The sequence below is a fragment of the Excalfactoria chinensis genome, chromosome 15 (assembly GCF_039878825.1).
Source record: "Excalfactoria chinensis isolate bCotChi1 chromosome 15, bCotChi1.hap2, whole genome shotgun sequence".
In the NCBI taxonomy this organism is placed as follows: domain Eukaryota; kingdom Metazoa; phylum Chordata; class Aves; order Galliformes; family Phasianidae; genus Excalfactoria; species Excalfactoria chinensis.
Window position 1 is genome coordinate 5,849,177 of NC_092839.1, and position 14,436 is coordinate 5,863,612.

The 14,436-nt window shown below is 39.5% G+C and overlaps 1 protein-coding gene across 3 annotated transcripts in view; it reads right to left on the reverse strand.

Moving 5' to 3' along the window:
• The window catches only part of PREX1 (phosphatidylinositol-3,4,5-trisphosphate dependent Rac exchange factor 1), a 132,226-nt gene that overhangs the window by 5,486 nt on the left and 112,304 nt on the right, over positions 1-14,436 (reverse strand). For 2 of the 3 annotated variants that reach the window (XM_072350010.1, XM_072350009.1), the window contains exons 21-35: positions 14,225-14,396; positions 13,307-13,494; positions 12,451-12,612; positions 11,710-11,920; positions 10,400-10,661; positions 9,380-9,586; positions 7,759-7,847; positions 7,315-7,397; positions 6,640-6,730; positions 5,047-5,175; positions 4,503-4,544; positions 2,462-2,679; positions 1,444-1,543; positions 785-928; positions 121-235 (exon numbers count right to left, since the gene is read on the reverse strand). In XM_072350010.1, coding sequence (XP_072206111.1) covers positions 121-235; positions 785-928; positions 1,444-1,543; positions 2,462-2,679; positions 4,503-4,544; positions 5,047-5,175; positions 6,640-6,730; positions 7,315-7,397; positions 7,759-7,847; positions 9,380-9,586; positions 10,400-10,661; positions 11,710-11,920; positions 12,451-12,612; positions 13,307-13,494; positions 14,225-14,396 — 2,213 coding nt within the window. The remainder of the gene's footprint in view (positions 1-120; positions 236-784; positions 929-1,443; positions 1,544-2,461; positions 2,680-4,502; positions 4,545-5,046; positions 5,176-6,639; positions 6,731-7,314; positions 7,398-7,758; positions 7,848-9,379; positions 9,587-10,399; positions 10,662-11,709; positions 11,921-12,450; positions 12,613-13,306; positions 13,495-14,224; positions 14,397-14,436) is intronic. The other variant, XM_072350007.1, reaches the window with a different exon arrangement.

A 14,436-nucleotide genomic window follows, 5' to 3' on the forward strand; every position in this document is an offset into this window, starting at 1 on the left:
CCAAGGATCAGACTTGTGCAGGAAATCAACAGGAGTGGGATTTTTTTTCACTGGTTTTAATGTCTTAGCAACAAGCACTCTTTTCGACATATTTTAAAGTTAAGGAGAAATGTGAAATACCTGAGTTTGCGGTAGTATTGCTGCACTTTTTCAAGAGAGAGACCATTAATTTGCTGTGGAAGTTCTTCTAGAGATAAGCCAGCTGGTTGGGATTGCCCCTCCGTACTCTCTAGAGCTAAAAGAGAAAACATTTTATTATATTTTATGTTCAAATAGTAACATTTTAATAAGTTCTTATTTATCTCTACATCATTTCACTGCTTTGCAGATGACCGTTGGATCACGTCAAGGCTGATTACTGCCCATTAATATAATTTTGGTGGGAATATTTGCTTATCTAGTCAATATTCCTTCATTTCCAGCCTGGATGACTCTGTCACAGTACATGCTTCTAAAAAGATTTGCCTATAGCTTCAGAGCAGCTCCTGGTACCATACTAGATCAGACTGTCCTTGTATAGTCTACTAAGTCTTTATGAACTGAAGCTTTAGAGGAAGGCATAAAAACAGCCCCAAGCAGGCATATCATGTTCTCTTATGAGAATGTGTCTTATTTGAATCTCAAATCACTTTCCTAGGAGTGTCTCAGAATAGAACCACCTGCATATTAAATATATCTGTAGTTTACAGCTCCATTATGTTAAGAGTTTGATGGTCATTCTTTATTTTGAATCTTTTGCTATCATCAGTTAGCTTGTTTTTCTAAGAAAGCTTTTTATAGACACCTTTTGTAAATAGCACCGTGTGTAGTTTCAAGCTTCCTCCGTTCTGAAAGCGAGAAGGCAGTTTGGAGAAGTAGTAGCTGTCAAGATAAAAGATAACCTTCAAGGCCTGACGACTTCCTTCGATGTGGTAGAAGACATGAGTATCTGCAGAAATAGAGATAAAAACTTGTTGCAATACCACAGTGGGGGAAATTTGTAACCATTGCTGCCTGAGTTTGTTAGATCATCTATTGACATTTCACATCTCCACCATGAAATTAATAAGGGAGAGGCTTTATTGAGAGAAAATAAGTTCTGAATTATCGTGCTAGCTGCATCTTCTGAAGCAGTAATACAACAAACATGGCTAAGAATCAAAATCTCATCTTGTTTCCTGGCATCCTGTAGTCAGTAAGCATGGAAAGAGAGTTAGTAGGGTGACACAGAAGACATGAGCTAGTGAGGGACTCCTTACACTGTTGATGGTGAGGTGAATTACAAACATCTGTAAAAATCATACCAGTAAGGTGCTGTGGCACAGACCATAGCTCCAAATCACTGAGCATGCTGCTCAATACTCTCCAGCCCTGACACAGTCTGTTATATTTATAATAATGGAGGATGGCAATCCATAAAACAAACAAGAAAAAAAGAGTTCAAAAGAAACGGAGTGTACTCACTTGCTACAAGACTTTCATCCAGCTGCTTGAAATAGAAGGCGACTTTGTCCAGTTCTGTCAGAGTGACCTGGATGTCTTCCAGCATGGTGCGCTCCTCCTTCTGTAGGGCAGAGAACCAGATATGAATAGGTGGCTGTCTGCCAGGAAGAGATCAATAACAGGACAATATAGTTGCTGCTGGCGTGCTTTGGTTCAGGAGATCTAGTGCAGAATACAGAGATTTCCACTAACTCCCCACCAAGTAATTAATTGCTGATAGCTTTTTAACTTTGGGATACAAACAGAGCTGCCCTTTGCTTAGATGTTGTTTGACCTGATTCACAGAGAGTGCAGAGGTTTAAAGAGTGAATAGTTTTAAAGGCATCTATTTATCCAAACTTTATCTCATATCTACAAATATGAGAAGAGCTGATTGGTTACTGTGAAATAGGTGTCCATACATTCCAGGCAATGTAGAATAATACAGTTGCATATGGTTTGGATTATTTTTAAAAGGCACACTCAACATATTATGTTTGCAACGTTCAAAACTTCTCTGTAAAGTAATAATAATTTGCCTTCCTTATCCTCCCTTTTTCTTAACATTTTTAGTTATTGTAGCTTGTCTGCTATATCTGCACTTACTCCTCTGTAGACTTGGTGCCTGTAGCTTAAGCTCAACTTTACTGCCTACTTGTTGATATGCATCATTCCACCAGAAGAGGGCAGGCCACCCATGGCTCATCAATATCTGAGCAGTAACCTCCTCCCCAATGCTACAACATCACTCCAAATGTAAAGACAGCCTGATTCCCAAAGACTCTGTTGTCTGGTGTAACAATGAGTATTTGTGAGGAGATGGAAATAATAGGATATGGAAAATACTGGGATATGGCTGTCAGAGTGAGGGTCTCCTGAGGTTGCTGTCATCAATCTCAACACACTGCTAGTGTGGAGGACTCTGGCTGTGCTGTGAGTGGCAGAGAAGCATACATGCAAATGTGAACAGAGCCCAGGGTGCCACAACTCTTCATCTTACCACAGCAGGGGAGAGCAGGGACTGGTAGTTCAATAAAACACCAGTGGCTGCTATCTGTTCCAGCCATTTTCTGCTGGCATCTCTGCTGCTCTCTTCGTACTCCCCATTGTTGTTGTATCGATAGTTGAGAGCAGCCAGTAGCTGCTCTGAAAAGGTGCAAATAGCAGCCACAAGAGATTGGCAGAAGATGGAATCTCGCCTCAGCTGTAGCTCAGTATCTGCAAGAGAAGGAGAGAGACACGTAAAGAAGTCATGAGAATACTTGTCTTTTATCTCACTGCCAAAGAGGCAGTTTCTATGTATGTGTGAGATATTTAGCTTCTGCTGTAGCTTTATACAGTTGTAATAGATAACATCCTCTTGCTGTGTGACCTGGGTGTAGAAATAATAACAGCATTGCTGGGAAAATTTTGCCAAACATTTTCTAGACCACTTGACTCTTTGTTTTACGTCTGCCATCTGCATGCTCATCCTTCTGGGAAGAGCTCTAACTCCTTCGTGCCCTATCTGGACTGATTCCCTTCTTTTTAAGTTTAAAGAAGCAAGAGAATTCATGAAAGAGGATCTCTGCCACTGCTTCATTTCTGGGCTATTAGAGATTCATCTTCCCCTCATCTAACTGTATTTCACAGGCTTCCCATATGCTTAATGCTTTAACTGCCCTGCCCACAGGGTACCAGTTGGTTTCTGTTTCTTGGGAGGATTTTCCTTCCAGTCTGGCTGCCAGGCAGCCACATTCTGGTCCAAACAACCTCGTCACATTTAAGGGGATTGCAGGCCAAAGAGGAACATGAATAAGTGAGGAGCTCCTTCCCAGGCACCCTGGGCTCTCCCAACAGTACAGCAGTCTGTTATTGCCAAGGCAGTGTTCCACAGAGAAAGAAGCTGAAGGCACCATTCAGAGGCTTTGAAGATCTGGATAATTCTGTGAAGCACTGAGCACAGTACATTAACTAACTGTTACAATCCAGACACAAGGCCATATCTTCAGTTTAAAGGCAATCAGTCCTTCCAGCAGAACACCTCTGTACTACCAAAGTAAGGCAAAGAGAGCATAGAAACGTCTGTTCTCAGAGCAAGGGAAAAGCCAGTTTCCACAAAGCTGGCATAACCTCTTCAGTGCCATCTGCTCCTCCATTCCTTCCAGAGGATATTAGGGAAAATGGTGCAGGAGATAGGGCAGGGGTAGACACTTATGAAATCGTTACATCTGTTGTCATTAAAAAAACAGCCTTTATGGATGCTAAGCTGACACTGCAGGCAGGTTTTGACAGACTCATGGACCAGCCCTGGCAGGACCAGAGGCGACAGAGCCATACGAATTTACCATTTTCATTCCATGAAGGCTTGAGAATCTAGTTGGCACTGCAAATTAATGACACCCTATTTCAGTCATGAATTACCTCATTTGCAAACAAAAATACACCAACTACAAGTTTCAATCACAAAAGGAGACTACACGTTTGCTCCTGGGAAAGGCCTGTCATTTGATCTGCAAGTACAAAGTTTAGTGCATGGTAACAGATATCAATATCCATTCACAGTGTATTTATGTGCTGTCTCTGCATTTAGGCTTTTAGTCTGCTCCAAGCTATGATTTCAGTACATGCAATCCTAAATCCCTGACTTGCCTGCTCTGTTTGGAAAGATGTCAGTGTCTGTGTTCTCACAGAAAGTTGTGCAACACGTCTCATTTTTGCTGCATGTTTTCACCACAGAAGGAAACAGTGAAGGCCATCTGGGAGTGAGGGTTGTACAAAAGGAAAAAAAGACAGAAAAACAGTGCTTGTGCAACATCAATGACTAGCCAGGCAATGCTGCGGCCTACACGGAACTGAAGCAACACAAACTGAAGAATACATGTCAGACACGTGAAAAGGCTGTCCCAGATGCGGAGCACAAGAAATGTTAGCATAAAATGCTGAGACTAAAGCTAAATGCTCAGGAAATAACAGTCAGAGGTATGCACATGGAGTCACATAAAGCTCTGTTAGGGACATGTATGTACCATCTTGTACCGCAAGAAATCAAAACACCTTACCTGTGCATTTTAACAAGGCCAAAAGCAGTTGATTCTTCCCATCTAAAGCAGTGAAGAAAAAGAAGGAAATCAATGTGATACCAATGTAGATCTGATTCTATTGGATTAACAGTCTCCTATTTCCCCACAATTTTTACCTCTTTTCATCCCCTGCATAGCTATTTCTATGTACTATAATAGTTCTTACTCATACAGGCATTTTAATCATACAAAAAGAAACAAGCTGTAAATCAAAGAATTTTACAAGCTAAATGCTGTACTAACTGCTACGAATTATTGGAAACAAATTGTACATGCAGATTAATACTTAACGAAGAAACTTCTCGCAGTGCTTTGCACTGATGTGCAAATATCAGATTCAGTTTGCCTATTCCACTTCAACCTGACTACAATGACTTAGCTGTTGGACCTGTTTTTCTCTAGAGCACAGTACAGCCTTATTACAAATTGACTTAAAAATGAAAAATTGAACTGCTAGACTCCATTAGATCAGAGCTGTCCTTTCCCTCTGAAACTGATAACAATCTTAACCGCATTTACAGACCTTCCACATATTTTTGTATGATTTCAACAAGGTTTTTGATGCGCAATGGAAGGTTCCATGGATCTTCTTGGATGCTGGCTTGAATATTATTCCGGCACCTCACTGTCGTTTCTTCCTTCTGCTTAAATTCTAGGAAAAAATAAGAGTTTGTTAGGCAGTAAGGAAGTGCAATATAGAGTGGTTTTTTGATTCATAATGTGCAGATCAGCCTTTTGGCTGCAGCTGTTGCATCCCATGAGACTGTTGGGAAGTTAGGAACCATTCTGCTTTCTTTCACCTGATGGCAGCTAATTGTTTAGTTACAGAGTGGAGAATCTATTCTTCGTGACTTAGCTATGCAGCTAAGCTAAAAAGCCCATTGCTGGCAATAAAATCTGTAAGCAAACAGAAAAATGGTGCCAAATAACTGCGCCAAACAGAAACAGGATAAGCATTCAAATTTACATTTGTCACTGAAAGGTGTCTGCAGGAGCGATTAAAGAGATACTTTGGTCAGGGGATTCCAATTGTAAACAGTGCTTTTGTGTTTCTTAGTGTAATGAACGTGCAGTCATCAGTTAACTTCAGTTAACTAAAAGACCCTCTCAGTCTAATTAATCTAGTTGTAATTAATTAGACTCCATTTAAGTGAAACAAAATAAAGGAAGTGAACACAGGGTATCTGTGATTTCCTCACTTTATTCCAACAATGCACTAAGGACTAACAAATAATCAACATAGATGTGTTTGTAAAGATGAGTTCATGTAACAGAACTTCGTATGGTCTATTGCTGGAATCAGGAAATAAGAAAGCACAGAAGAAACTCCTCTAGATTTTGCCACTGTGTCTTAAGAATAGAACTTGTCAAGGTAGGGAGGCCCAGAACTGCTGCGCCTTAAGTATATTAGAAGTAGTAGGAAACAGTTCAGATTTCAAGTGGGGAAGGAAATGCAGCAATTGTTCAGAAAATGAAGCTTTGGTATTTCAGTGAGAGAAGGAACCACATCCCAGGCCCCTAAACCAGTAAGACAAAGGTTTTAAACACGCTCCCTGAAGAAAAAGAAAACATGGTATCATTTGTTTGCTCTCTATGGGAATCAGTTCTCAAAATAAGTGACATGTGAGGATGAGTTTATTCTGGCAATCACCCATCTCTGAAGAAAAGCAGGAGTCATTAAGCAAACTCAGGCGGAATCTTTTGGTGCCTCACATCTGCAGTCAGTCCCTCACCAGCTCATCAGAGCGCTCACCTTGAATATGACGTATCTGTACCTTGTACCTTTTGAGGTACGTATCTGTGTGCTCACATCACAGGATGGATCTGGATACTTGTGAAAATGCTGTAAGGATTCAGTAGCATATAACAGAAAAGTGTTCTGTGTGTTTTAAAAGAATTTGTGCAAAATTTCAGTGATCAGGTGTTGGACCTGCCCTTAGAGTCATTGAGTACCCTGAGCTGGAAGGAGTCCACAAGGATCATCAATAATACACAACTCCTGATATACAGCTGCACAGTTACGTAACTCTGTGTGGCAGTGTGGCACGTGTGCATTCATGGTAATCTCCTAAGTCCTTAAAAATAATATTTTTAAATAGTCAGCCTTCTTCTTTACCTTGCAAGCTGTGGTCCATTGGAAAGTGCTTGGTTTCTTCAAAGGCTTTAGTTATTACTGGTCCTTTTAGAAGTGCATTAATTGCATCAACCTACAATAGAAATATTTTCCATGGAATAAAATCTGAACAGAAATCTTCTGGAAAAAATGCAAAAGCCATTGCAGTACTCATATTTTTGAACAATTTCCCCTTAGTTAACAAATATTATTAAGACTTTCTAACCATGAATTACCCTCGAGAACCTCACACTCAATAATGTTCTACACAAGTAACGTGCTACATGCTGACAAGATAAAACCCATTACAAAACGACTGTCTGGTGCTAACCATCTATAAAGACATCTGTAGACCAAACTTGTGAGAGCTCTCCTCAGATCTAGAGGTGTGATTCACCAAGACTCTGCTTGTATTAGAATCTTGTTCATCATCTTTTCTCCTTTTCAGCAAAGCTTTTTTCTCTTTAGTGCTTCATATAAGCCAGCTCAGCATTGCTTATATCACACGAGACAACTTGAATGTTGACAAAACTGTTTGATAAAACTGCCACACAATGTGCTTCCAGCTTCCTTGCCTCAGAACATGATTTCATTGAACAATCTGATGCTTAGAAATTCCTGCGCTGACACTGATAAAGAGAAGGGAATTCTTTGTAATAATAATAATCCTTTTCGTACCTGGTTAAAAAGATGCTCCAGACAGCCATGAAGTTTGTCTTGTTTGTCTAAAGGAATCCTCATATCATTGGGAAGCTCATCTCCTAAGGAAACAAAGATAAGTTTTTAGCTGTCTTATCAGCACAGTCTGTGATGAGGCCAGAGATGACACAAGCACATCCTCACACTGCAGTGGGTGAAAACTGATCACTGCTTTATCTCAAATTCCAAATACTCAGACTTCTTTCACTTAATACAAAGACTTCATAGTTCTTCCATATTCCAAATTTCCCGTGGTTCGTTAGAAAAAGAACAAATCTTTATTTTTTCATATTCTTTTGATTAGTTTGAAGAAACCACATTTGTAATTGAAAGATGCATTTGCTTATAATCAGCGAAGACTTATCACCCCTACGAAAAGGTCTGCTATGAGAAAATATACATGTTACCTAGGCATGTACTCACCTGATCCCATCTCATCACTGCCCAAGTAAGAGCTATTGCTCCGTACACTGGTGTAAGACAACACTGAATCCCGGTTACTGTTACATTCACTGGAAAGAAAAACAAAGTGGGTGACTGAAGGTCCCAGACTGAAGCAAAGGAGGTTCTGGCCTATGATAAACTATCATTGGCATTAATCCCCAAGTCAAATTATCTTATGCATATGCAAAAGAAAACCTAATTACAAAAAAAATTAATAAATTATAGCATCTATATCACAATATAAGCCCTTATGAAACGTGACTTATGATCCTTACGAAGCACTACCAACGCTAACAAAATATTTTCTTATTTGTAACTTGTTTGTTTGTTTTTTTGTGTGGTTTTGTTTGTTTGTTTTTGTGGGTTTTTTTTTGTAGTTCCTCAGTAGTTTTTCAGATCGAAATTATAAAAACACACTTTGTTCCCTATTGGATAACTGCTGTCTGTGATATATGCATAACTGTCTGTCTAATAAAGACAGAATAATCTCTCTCAATTTACATTTAAGTGTAAAACTTTGTAACAAGTGACAGATCCGCAGGCGCTGTTCTTAATGTCACTTTGTTACTCAGGCTAGATTAACTGCAATTAAAGAAATCGTTTAAACTAAGCTGTTCATGGGATTCCTATCAACAATGAGGGAAATACTTCACATTTCAATAAAGCAGCTCCTGAGCATGTGTAGACTTAAATCTAGCACCACAAATAGATACTGTGGATCTCAATATTCTAAGTGCTAGTTCTGATCCGTTACTGACTGGCTATTTGCTGTCTGTGGAGATGCTCCATATTCAGCAGGGCCAGACCCTGTGCAAATCATCTTCTTTGGCCTTTTCTGATTGAGAGATTGGACCATGAGGGCTCCAGATGTTCACTGCAATGTAAACTATTCTGATTCTGTCATTCCTGCAGACCTGTATGGATGCCACATGGTACCACGAGCAGTATTATAGAAAACCACCACCTGGTAAAGAATCATGCCTGTAGTAGCATGAAAGTGGTTACGACGTATCATTTATTCAGGTTATTCTAAATCCTGCAAACTCACTATAAGGTATTTTTACTTCTTTGCATAGGAAAAGTCCTATGGCTTTCCTATTGATGCAAAAATAACCTATTAAGGTTGTAAAATTGCAATTGTCAGACATGATTGCAACTTGTTCCGTTCTTTATGAAGTTTTCAAATGTTACCTCCCAAGAATTAGAGTTGGAATGTGTGAAATTTCCTTCAGTAGCAAATGTTCCAGAAGCAGTAGACACTTGTGTCCCAAAAACAAGATTTCAAGACACCTGAATAAACATTTGCACTTGTGGTTTCAGAGGCCCATTAAGAATAAAAGGAAAAATAAAAAAGAATGCCCAATTCTGTTTCTCAGTGTCTTCAATTTCTGGGAAAATTGTTTGCAGAATTGAATGGAAAAAACCTTTATAATGGCAGCTATTACCAGGCTGAACACTCTGCTAAGCTTCTGAAGTGTTATAGAAAAGTCAGGCTGGACTTATTTACTTCATTTTGTTGAATATCCTAGAAGTGTGGGTATTTTGGCATTGTTCAGCATGGTAGTTGATGCTTTGGCATGAAACATTTTTCCAGACTGACCTGTAGGAGTCTCTGAAACTCATTGTGTCATGTCCTGAGTCTTCCTGGTCCTCCTCAGAAACTTTGAAGCAGACCTTCTTAATGCCACCATGCTCAGCTTTGTCAGGATCACTCTCTTCTGTTCCCAGGGAAGGTGGAGACGACTCCTCAGTGGATGGTGGCTCACAGGCACCGCCTTCTGTAGGTTCTGTTATGGTGGATAGAAGTCTGCGGGGGTAAAACATGTGGCTGTCAGGGAGTGGTGGATACTTTCATAGATGAGCTGTAATGTCTCTGACCAGAATTCAACTAGGTGAAATCAAAGACAATCTTGCCGGTATTTGTGCATTGACTACAGCTATGTAAAACTGCGAGCTCTGAGAGAGGTTCACTGAAATCTGTTTATCTCAATTCACAAAAACTTCTGTTTCTGCAGGATCCTTATCTCCACAAGGGACAATTTAATCGCTGTAACAATGCAGCCTGAAAGGGCTCTGTTTTTAATACAACAAAGTCTGCACTTTCTCCATCCCAGGCACTGGGTTTGCAGCACCTGCTAGCAAATCCCTTCCAGTTATGTCCAATGCACAGACCAACTATTCCAATCCTTTAGTACCATTTCTAGGAGACCTGAGCTGATAAAAAAAGTAAAAGAAAGACATAAGTTTCAAGGAGAAAGCTGCTGGAAATTAAAAATTTTATTTGGTCTGCCTTATGTCAGACAAAACCTGAAGGCAAGGCACTCTGTCTGTACAGAGCTCCAAAACCACTGGCACACAAAGCACTCTTACCTGTTAATATAGTTTACATTAAGCAAAACAGAGGCTGTTGAATTCAGGTAGACTTTTATGTGCAAAGGGCAACAGTAAATATGTGGGTGGATCTGCGTGGGGTAGGTTTGATACTTCATAAGAATCAATGAGCTGTAATGCAAATGTAGTAAGAGTATAACAGTAGGGGCTGATAATGAGATTTCTGGGGTTAATATCTCCCTTTTAATCAGAATTGTTCTCAGCAGTTCATACTTCATTCTTTACTTACTTATTTATTTGAACGACGTATTGCTTCATTTCCTTCACTGCAATGTCAAGTTTGTTAAAAAGGTGCAAGTATGAGTCCTGTATCTCTCGATCCTCCTGTTTGAGCAGAAAACTGAGTCCCCTTTCTTCCTGACTTGTTCCTCCATTCTGCTGGCCAAAACTACCATCGAGATCTCCATCTTCTGGGGTCAGACATCTCCAGGATGGTGCAGCCATAGTGGTGATGCAATGTTGAGTATATGAGACTGGATTTACGGTACCTACTAAACGTTAAAGGGTCTAGTTAGTAAGGCTCTCATGAATGTCCACAATCCTGCCCAATAATGCTAGTTTAGGACAGGCAGAATTTAAAAAGAAAAATGTCACATGATTATTTTCTGTAATTGTATTCCATTACAAAATCTTTTGTTATCCTTTTTTTTTCAATTTTCCCCATCAGAACAACTAAATGTAGCACGGTCCAGAGACAAGTTAAATTATGGGAGTAATGACAGCAAGTATCTACTCATATACTATCCGTATTGCCCATTTGAGAATCTAAATGCATTTGTTGTTAATGAATTCAGCCTCTTGGCAGTTGGTCTGTGTTATTATTCTTCCAGATTTAGAAACATTTACATAACACACACACATACATATGAATACATATATACATCAAGAAATAGGAGGATGTAATTACAGAGGATAAAATACATTTTCTTTTTAAAGTGCTGAAAATTTTGATATGGTTATATTTAAAATACCATGGAATATATTTTTAATATAATTAAGTGGGGCCTCTTTCTGGTTTCGTTTTGAACAAAAGCAATGTATTCTTCAGTGGATTGGTTAGATTACAATTCACTGTGTCTTTTCCAGACATTCCTGCACTCTGACTTTGTCAGACAATGAATCAGAAGCACAGTATGAGAAACTACGATGAGGAAATGTTGGAACTCAAATATTCAGTTTGCAGGATAAACGTTATGTAACAGCTACTTTTCATGAAGTAAATCCCCTTGAGACAGAGTAGAGAATTCCAGCTCCAAGATATGGAATTTATTTACTAATTAGGGAAGAAAATAGTATTACAGTCCAATTGAACAAGTTTTCAGCCTGAATGTAGCCTCTCTTCACAGTGTAGAACCTTTTCTAGCACTGCTATTACAGCACAAGCAGGTATTATTTTACTATAAAATTTTAAACAGAAAACAAGGGTTTTCAATTGGCAACACTTTGTTTCTTTGAAACTAATTTTGACTTCACTGGGCAGTGTAAAGACGCAACTTTCTTTCAAATAAAAATCAGTATGATTGGAAAGTTAAATATCACCTTGTTCTGGATCAAGACCAATAATAGAGGGCTTTCGTCCAATGCGAATGCTGAACGACCTCCCTGCTGAGGTAGTGTTTTTGGGGTATGACACCTCCATGAGGTTAATATGGCAGTTGGTGGGGCAGAAATCCATGCTGTTGAGGGAATGTGGTTCCATGATGGCTTGTTTGAAGGCTGGGCTCACCTTTGTCTTTAATACATCTGCAAACTGGGAGAAATAAAGCAAGGATTTGCTACTTCATTTGCAAAAAAGAATATGAGGCAATGTAGATAATCCTCTTCCTGCTTCTTATTCAGAATCATTTGATTTCTGCTGCAGCTGAACAGTACATTCCCCTGAAAGTGCTCATAAAACAGCAAATGAAAGCAATTAGCAGTGTTTTCTAGGGCCCTCCTTTCAAACAGCTCAGGTAACTGCACAAAAGACCACACGTAGTTTGTTTACACTTTGATATACTGTACATAACACTCGTATTAGTTCTACAAATCAAACATTGATCATTTTCATGTGGCCACCTTTATACAGTGATGTGGTGGAGATGAGCCCACAGTAATATTTTCCAACTCACAGCTCTGACAAACTAAAGGAGTGATTTACAGGTTAGGTCCTTTTTCCTCAGAAAATGTAATTTGAATAATACATAGAGCAGTTTAAATCCATGAATAAAGAAAATCAAAATCCAGTTATTGCTATGCAGTACCATCTTGAGACTTCACCAATTACTAGTAGGGTTGTACCTCTTGGTAGTTTGCAAGCCGCCTGCTAATGCTTTCCAGCTTAGTGTCACAGATCTGCCGGAACTCATACTGGGGCATGGTGGCCACAGCACTGCTCAGGGATATAAGCCTTTTGCAATTCCTTACAAAGTGGTTGTCTTCTGCAGCAAAGGCCTCTAAAATCTAAACAAAAAGACAGAATTTTAATTACGTGAGACTTGACAGTGAGGAAAAATTCCACCAAATAAATGGCAAATCCTGTATAATGTCAGACTGAGTAAGGTTGCCTTCAGAACAAGTTGCTTTTATGGCCACCTGAGAGCCATTAGCGTGTCTACTCCTCCAACAAGCAAAACAAAGCATTTCTCAGAAACTTTCAGAACAACAAATTGCTCAAAATATTCACTGTGCACTGCCAAGGTAGGCTGGCTCTGGCACGCTTTGACTTTCATTGAACTTAACAATAACATCACTGGGATGTGACAGAAACATTTATTATCTCATCATTGTGCATAGATGGATCAAAATAAACAGCACTGTTGACTTCCAGTAGCCGTGTTTCCTTCCTTCACTGATTCATCCAGTCCATCAGATGGGGGAAGAAAAATAGCAAGAATTCCAAAGCCTCTCAGTTCCAGAGAGACTCTCCTATCTCTTCCTCAACAGCTGAAATCTAGGAAGATTTTGCTCACTTGCCCACAGCAAACAAGATCTAGTATGAGTTAATCCATTCTAATGAGGAAAACTGCAGGCAGAGCTGAGACAGCTGCGTGCTCCCTCATTTGAAGTAACAGGACAATTGACAGAGAAATGCCAATGTTATTTCCTTCCCAATTCCGTTCAGGAATGAAGCTGGCCATGTATGTTGGTCAGGTACCTTTGCTGTGAGACAGAAGCAACCTTTTGGTTCCATGATTTTCTCTAGGACAAAGGATTTTATTCCTGCACTGCTGACATATTCATATACCACCCCATGCTCCAGGTGTGTGTTATCCACAGTCAGGCTAATGTGAAGTGTTTCTTCACCAGTTATCAGTGGAGAGCTGATGGTCTGTTGTACCTGGGCTGGAAACAAAATAAGTTATTAGAGGCATTCAGTAGCACATATGAATACTGGCATGTAGAGAAGAAAGAAGTGTTGAGAGGTATTAAATGCAAAGACGCAAAGATACAATTTTTGGCTCAAGGAGTCTCTAAGCCACAGACTGCTGAAGGCTGGGAGGGTATTGTGAGGAAGGCATTTGCTGTTGGCAACTACAAGAGAGTTTTAGATAATCCACATGCTCCAATTCTGATTCTAATGTTCTTCCAAGTGTGCACTTGCACATCCATGCACAGGACACCATTGTAGTTCTGCTCAGCTCTCACATAAATAGTCCCTCACAGAAACTTTCAAAGGGAAGTGAAATAGGTTAATTTCAGAGCAGATTTTTTTTCCTCTACTTACATAATAAATGACATTGCTATGTATTATAAAGATTCTCTAAGGTACTAGCAAGAAACAAACCTCTAAGAATTCATTTAGTGATCCTAAAATCATATTTTCTGTTCAGAAAAGAGCAGACAGCTTCAGAGAGCTGCAGGGATATTATTTCTATGTGTATCTCTTCTTTTATTCTACTAAATAAACTGCAGCCTAAGAGCACTTCTTCTGACAGACCTCATTTTATTAGAAAGCTTTACTAGCACAAGAGATATGCTGGAATAATCATTACAGTTTATATTTCTACTGCACTTTTCCTTCCCTAAGCCCCTAAATCTTCCCTGGGTTTCCTTCCCCCATTAAAATCTTTACCTGATTCCTGGTGGATATTTTGGAGTGGATCCAAATCTTCATCTCCTGTCAGTGAAGAGTCTTCTTTGTTGGCCCCTGAATGACTGCCATTCAGATACGCACTGGATGCTGCTTGCTGAACTCTGTCCTCCTCAGCATCTTCATGTGTTCTGTACACCCACTGGTACAATCCCTTTCAAGAAATTATGACCCCAGTAAAAAATGCCTGATGT